The following is a 7,293-nucleotide window of genomic DNA, read 5'->3' as shown; positions in this document are numbered from 1 at the left end:
TCGTATTATAAGGTCATGATGCTATATCAGATAGGATCTGATGAATCCTACTACCGCTGTACCCATCAGCCAATAAGTGTAGGACACATCCAGGACACAGAGCCAGGCCGGGTGTGTCCCCTGCATATCTCAACTAGGCAAACAATAGCAACCTAAAGAAAGGGAAAGGTGTGATGGGGGCAGTTCTTCGAGTTGATCTTTGGGTTGGGTCAGTCGACTGCAGGGATCAGGACATCCTGGTTCTTAAGCTGACGTTGATTTCTGGCAGCCGTCTTTCCTCTGAGTATAAATAGATCCTCACCTCGCAGCTACAGCACTGATCATCCAGGTGCACTCCTGACTTTGACAGAGAAAGTCCAGACCCACAGGTGAGTAACTGCAAGAACAATATACAGGTAAAAGTCCTTGCTCATTGCAGTAGTTTATCTTCTATTCTGCACTTATTACATTCGATGCAGTAGTTAAATGTAATATAGCTTTTATTTATGTAGTCAACAAGAACACCATGAAGAAGAATACCTGCAGGGCAGCAATTCATCAAGGAACATGTACATCTAATTGGTTACACAGTTTAGCCAACAATAGGGGAAGCAATTACTCTACCTAGTAAATATTGTAATATGAATGAAGGAATTTACTTTACTGCACATTATATAGTTTTGCTTTAGGGTATCTATTTTTGGTTATGTATTTTTGTTTTTACTAGGTGATTAGTTTACTGCTCTGTCACAGATTCATTATTAAAATGGAAAATTGATGGCGCATCAAAAAGACAGACCCCATTACATGTCAAAGACAGGTGCTTTCTATTGTGTTTCAATAATGTTTTTTGCTACAAATAGGTACCCACTATACAAGTGTGAAGCAGCTATTTTAATTTCACCCTCATTTCTATTGAAATGTTTTTTTAAGAGTCCAGAATAGTATAAAAGTCCTTAAGATTTGGGTTTAAAAAGTTTAAACAGGATTTTATAAAATGCCTACAAATGTATTTGCTTGAATAAAGAGTTGAATAAAGAATATAGTCTATGATGGGAGTCATAATCTAAATTCCCTCATGTACACACTCACGTGGAGTTATAAGTTATGAAATGTACTGTGATCAATACATTCAGATGTAATCTTAGCTGGGCTAGCCTATACTGATTAATAGACAATCAGGAAATAAGGAAATGAAGGATTAATAGAAGAGCGATGGGATATGTATTTACTTTTTATATTGACTGTCGTATTGTTTGCACATCTGTACATGTCACAAAATGTTATTTGCTCAGTTGTTACGTGGTCATTACTGACTAATATTCTTTCTGTCACAGACACCATGCAGTCCAACCTGTTTGTTTGTTGCCTCCTTCTCCTCTGCACGGCCCTGGGAGAGGCAGCGACAAGGAAACCAAAAAAGCAGCCAGCAGCTGAGGCCAGCAACACAGCCAAAGCTGATCCTGAACCTACAGATGCCTCTCAGCCCAAAACCCTTGCCAGAGGTAAGTTATGGGTAGCAGGTGATAATCAGGAGTTATATAAGCCTAATTATGAATGAGAAATAATGCATCATTACATGTCAAAGTTATATAAGAAAGACAATGCAGACTATAAAAAAAAGTAAATGTCAAGATCTCGTAGTCCGGCATATATGACAAATTGTATCTTGCTTCTGCAGGCTGGGGAGACAGCATCCAGTGGGTCCAGACCTATGAAGAGGCTTTGGCCAAGTGTAGGGAATTGTAAGTACATACCATTAGGATTATAAGAAAACAAGAAACTTGCTAGACTAGAATCTTTGCATACTAGCACTATAGTTAAGGAGGACTGCAGGTTTTCTGGCCATATCCATATTCGTCAATATTTTGTATTTACTATAAAATGACAATTAAGGAGTATCTTTTCTTCTAACTTTACATTGGGCCATTTCTATGTTATCTTGATATTGCTTGGTTGGTGCAGAATTTGGCCAATCTCCCTTCTATTCCTACTTTTCACGTAAGAGGAATGGACATCCCATGATCTGAGGAGACCAGCGATTGGCTAAGTGGGACTTCTGACCCCAAGCAATTCTGAACAAGCTGGGCAATGCTGAAAAATTAAAGTACTGGCACAAGTGGGAATTTGGGAGGGTCAAAAACACTTTTTCTGGAAAATACATTTTAAGAGGACCTGTCACCCCAAATTAGTGCCCCCATCCAAACATACCTAATGAATCTACTCCCCGGCCCCTTGCTAATGCTGCCCATTTCAAAGCCGTGGCATTAATCAGACTTCAGTAATCGGCGCTATAGCAGAAGACACATAACATACATGATGTCTGATCGACGGGCGGGCTTATTCATTAGGGAGCTGTCCAGGCACTCCTCTTCTCCACAGGCCGCCACTCCCCCGGGCACCAGTTCTTTTCCTATGCACTAGATGCCGGCGATTGTGGCATCCAGAGTGCAAGCACTGCTACTTCATGCTCTCAGCACTTACTGCGCATGCGCAGCGTGATGATTACAGCATGGGGGAGTGGCGGCCTGCGGAGAAGAGGAGTGCCTGGATGGCCCCCTAATGAATAAGCCGGACTGCTTGTCGTCGATCGGACATCAAGTATGTTATATGTCATATGCTATAGCGCCGATTACTAAAGTTTGATTAATGCCAGGACTTTGAAATGGGCAGCACTAGAAAGGGGCCGGGGAGAAGATTCATTAGGTATGTTTGGATGGGGATAGTCCTCTTTAAGGAAAAATTAGATGCTTAATATAGGACGTGCATCTTTTGTATCTACATTGGATTTAGTCCAGGAGCTTTTCCTCATTTGCTTTATATAGTGACTTATTACTGCAAAATTTGGAAAAATAAATGATATTCATATTTTAGAAATTAAATCAACAGCCTATGTACATCCCATGATATAAGCGTTTCCTCCTTATTCACTTGGTGTATTTCCTTGTTTGCAGAAGGAAACCTCTTATGGTGATTCATCATTTGGAAGACTGCCCCTTCAGCCAAGGTAAACCTGATTCCAGGGCTGGCCTAGAAAAAGTTATTGATCTAGAGAGAAATGATCAAATCAATAACAATGGTTCTTTAATTGAATTTTATCTTTCTAGAGACTGAACTTCCTCATTTAACTTACACTTTCTACATTATACTTTCTTGCTTTTAGTACGCTTTATCTCTTTGCTGTACATACTGCTGCTCAACCAGTGAAAATGCCTATGAGAATTATTTTTAGAATATTAAATATATGCAGGCACTATTCACAGCAGCAGAACACTACTCTTAGAAGTACTAAATTAAAAAAACCTATGAATAACACATCTAGCAAGAGCAGTTTATTGAAGGTGTCAAGGTAGCAAAAAAATGTACAGAAAATACATAAAAAGATGCTACTAAAAGATCCTAGTAAAAGCAGCATTCCAGGTCCAATGTTGGTAAAAAAAAAATTATTGCCAAACCACTATATATACACTTTTCTAGAAGGAACAGATTCCCGAATGTAGAAAGCACTGTTATGATGTGGTTGCATCTCTTCAGTACAGTGTAGGGAACTGGTTTGATTAAGAGAGGAGTTGCTTTTTCTTATCCTAGAATACTTATTAGCATATTTTTCCAGAATCCACTAGTAGAGTGTCAATGGTTATAAGTCTCCACACTCCAACCAGACGGCCTTAATTGGCAAAGCCTCTCACTCAACCAAACCAGTTTCCTATATTGTACTGAAGACATGCAACCACATCTTGCATATTTTCCAATAACCCCCTAGTGGAGCGTTAGAAGTCTCCATAGGCCTACAAGGCAGGGTTAATTTGCAAAGTCTCTGTAAGGCGGGCTCTTACTTCCCAAGAATTGGACCTGGAATTCTTCCTTTACTACGTATAACGGATATAGAGGACTTTACTATTGATGGCTTTATAGCTGTCTCAGTATATAGTGGCAGCACTCAAGCTGGCCATTGATTTTGTTTGGTCCAGCCATCCATCTAATGTGTATGGGGACTCCTGACTCCTACAAAGGCAGAATCAGGGGAAAAGATTAGTTGAAAATCCAAGATTCCAGACTCTTGTTATCAAGAGAGTTATACAAGTCCCTGAAGTGTCTTTACTGTCTGTGTTGCCTGCTATATAAAACCTTTTTCGTAATCCACATGACTATACAGGGTATCATTATATAACATAGAGCAGTGGTGGCGAACCTATGGCACGGGTGCCAGTGGTGGCACTCCAAGCCCTTTCTGTGGGTACTCAGGCCTTCACCCCAGGACAGAGCTCTCCAAACAGGACCAAATCTTCCTGTAGTCCTAGCAACTTGCCTAGATGTTGCTCTCAGTGCTATTTTACAGCGACACTTCATTAACTGTTCGGAACTGCTTGAAAAGTGAGAAAGTATTGAAAGAAGTGCAATATCTTTGGAGGTCATCCTGCTGGACCCACCATTCGTCCTGTACATAGAGAACCTGGAGAGAAGCGACAATGATAGTCTGCATTTTTCCTTCTTTCAACTGTATTGGTGGCCTCAGACGGTTGATACAATTGAAAGATGTGAAAGAACAGGTAGCAATAAGTTACTGCTTAAAATGCCAAGTTGGCACTTTACGGTAAATAAGTGGATTTTGGTTGTAGTTTGGGCACTCAGTCTCTAAAAGGTTCGCCATCACTGACAGAGGATTATAGAACACCAAAAATAATCCAAGTGGAGCAGCACACTGGTTTAAGGGTAGATCAACCCAAATTTTCAAGCATGGGGGCTGAAACGTCGCACTTTCACTCTAGGAGGATTATATAACAAATGCTTACAATTTATCTTTCCCACATACAGAACTGAAGAAAGCTTTTTCTGCTGACAACATGGCCCAGAAGTTGGCCCGGGACGATTTTGTAATGTTGAATGTTGTGGTGAGTTTCTGGTCATTCACTACATTGATACCTGATAAAGAGCCCAATGTAGACTTGCAGATGAAAAATGCAAAAGATATGTACCAGAACTGCCCCTCTGGTGAAAATTTCGAGGATACAGAGTTTACCCAAGTATCAGATACCACTTCATCATATTTAATCACATTCTGAAAATTTTATAATGGGTAGAGTAAGAACCGGATGCCATGTGGTTCATGTTTTTGAAGATCGGTGTACCAAAGAGCCTTTTGGAATCTAGGTTCATGTTACTTGTACAATAAAAAGAACCTTTATTACAAAAATTATTTAAAAAAATAAGTTGGACCAAAAAAGTAAATTTTTACAATAAAAAGTAACCTAAAGAATTTGATTAAGATGACTTTCTAAATTTGCTTATTTGTCCCAACCATCATCATATGGCAATCTCTGTCTTTACAGCACCCTGTGGCTGACGAGAACCAGTCTCCAGATGGACACTATGTACCCAGAGTCATGTTTGTGGGTAAGTTTTGTTTATTTAATCGATACAGATGGAAAAAAAAAAAATTGTGTTGTATGGTTGAATAAAAGAAAGTTCCAAGCTGTTCAGTGGCTTGATGTTTCTACTTTCTGTATTACAGATCCATCAATGACAGTCAGGACTGACCTTGCAGGAAGATACTCCAACAGACTGTATGCTTATGAGGCTGGTGATATTCCAGAGTGTGAGTATTAGATGACTATACATTCCTTATCTCCATAAATATTCAAACTTGAAATATCAATTATTCAAGAATGAAAAAAATTAATATTTTAGGCATAAACATACTATAAAAAAAAATTGATTTTTACAATCTTTCGCAGATCACCCCTTAAATGTGGGAGCGGGGGCTGGTACAACGCCAGCAAACCTAATTTATAGAACAAAGGCACTACCAACCTAATATTACTGGAGTAATTCAGCTGTCAAAATAGTAAATAGGTGACCATTCAGGTCCAAGAAGAAGCAGTTCTTTGTAGGAGTTCTCCAGATCTTCTACCCAGTGGATATAGCCATGAGCATGTGACTTCCTGTAATGTCAATGAATGTAAAATGATTTTTTAACACATTCCCATATGCTTCTCTAACCTGTAGTGATCACAAACATGAAGAAAGCCAAAATCCTCCTGAAAACTGAATTGTGAGCATCCAAGCATAAAGGAGATTCTACAGTGCAGCAAAGGTGACCATGATGCACTGACCACCACCAAGAACCGCGACCATAGTAGCCTCCCAAAAACGTCCCCACGTCAGCAAAGATTAGCCTTTTCCCTTTAGTACAATGTCCTCCCTACTGTTACTGTCTCCTACCTCTACTAGAGCTTGTACCTGTTACTAGTTCTCTGCACATTGGCTACTGTCACTGCCTTTTTAATCTATGAACTTTGGTTAAATTACATGTTTTATTGTACAATTGTGTTCGGCTAAAAATCTATAACATTCTGCTAAATGACTATATTTTACATTGCACTGTGCAAACATAGGACACAGCCTTTAGTCAATATTCATACACTTAGTCAACATTAGCACTGGGCTGGTAACAGGGTAGGCATCAGATGTATTGACTACTACTACAGTCACACTTATAACAATATGGTCTTTTCTTCTACTATTTAATATATTATATTGCCTTACGTGTTCCTCATCTTCCACGTAATCTACTGTAGGCGGTGAAAACAATATGAATGGTGGGCAAATAGGAATTTTCCTTTGCCCCTTTGCCCATATTCTATTTGGGTTAACATGTCACCTCTGTAACTTTATACATTTTATATAAAATATTTACTATGTATTTGTAACAAATAAATATGTTTATCCCAAAACAAATAGTGTTTACTTCTAACGTACAGATTTAAAATTGTCAAAAGGTGAGGTCATTCGATGCTTGGTTCCTATAGGTCAGTGATGGCGAACCTTTTAGAGCCTGAGTGCCCAAACTTCAAACAAAAGCCACTTATTTATTGCAAAGTGCCAGCGCAGCAATGTAAGCAGTAATGTATTTCTCTTTGTTCATTGACAACTTTCAATCCTTCAGCCTCCCAAGGACACCAACACCGTTAAAAGGAGGAGGGCAAATTCATCTATCAGTGTAGGAAGATTCTGCAGGCAGATTCTTGAGTTCTGTCTGGTGAACTTCATTCTGGGGTGAAGGCCTGGGTGCCCACAGAAAGGGCTCAGAGTGCCGCCTCTGGCACCCGTGCCATAGGTTCGCCACCACTGCTATAGGTCCAGACGTAGGTAAAGAAAAAAAAAAAAACACTTCACAGGAGCAAAATATAAAAAGATATTCACAAGTGGCAGATATTTTGTGCCAAGGTTTTCAACTATCTGAAAGGATGGGGGGGGGGGGGGGGGAGGAAATTAATGTGCTTGCTTCCAAAACCCAATCTAAAGAAATCTACA

General features: G+C 39.5%; 1 protein-coding gene across 1 annotated transcript; it reads left to right on the top strand.

Moving 5' to 3' along the window:
- The first annotated feature begins 208 nt into the window (after nt 1–208).
- LOC140075481 (anterior gradient protein 2-like) lies at nt 209–6,717 on the top strand. Its single transcript, XM_072121495.1, has 8 exons — nt 209–368; nt 1,317–1,484; nt 1,661–1,724; nt 2,934–2,986; nt 4,795–4,871; nt 5,310–5,373; nt 5,492–5,575; nt 5,986–6,717. The coding sequence occupies exons 2-8, from the start codon at nt 1,322–1,324 to the stop codon at nt 6,033–6,035; spliced, it is 555 nt and encodes a 184-aa protein (XP_071977596.1). The 5' UTR covers nt 209–368; nt 1,317–1,321; the 3' UTR covers nt 6,036–6,717.
- Nucleotides 6,718–7,293: the final 576 nt, after the last annotated feature.

Source organism: Engystomops pustulosus, chromosome 8 (assembly GCF_040894005.1).
Source record: "Engystomops pustulosus chromosome 8, aEngPut4.maternal, whole genome shotgun sequence".
Lineage (NCBI taxonomy): Eukaryota > Metazoa > Chordata > Amphibia > Anura > Leptodactylidae > Engystomops > Engystomops pustulosus.
The sequence above is the reverse complement of the archived record's forward strand: the minus strand, read 5'-3'. Positions and strand labels throughout refer to the sequence as shown.

Bases quoted from the DNA above. Each gene is read 5' to 3' on its own strand.
- LOC140075481 (XM_072121495.1), top strand. From the start codon at position 1,322: ATGCAGTCCAACCTGTTTGTTTGTTGCCTCCTTCTCCTCTGCACGGCC. The intron at 4,872-5,309 runs GTGAGTTTCTGG...CTGTCTTTACAG, and splicing joins TTGTAATGTTGAATGTTGTG to CACCCTGTGGCTGACGAGAA. The intron at 5,374-5,491 runs GTAAGTTTTGTT...TCTGTATTACAG, and splicing joins ACCCAGAGTCATGTTTGTGG to ATCCATCAATGACAGTCAGG.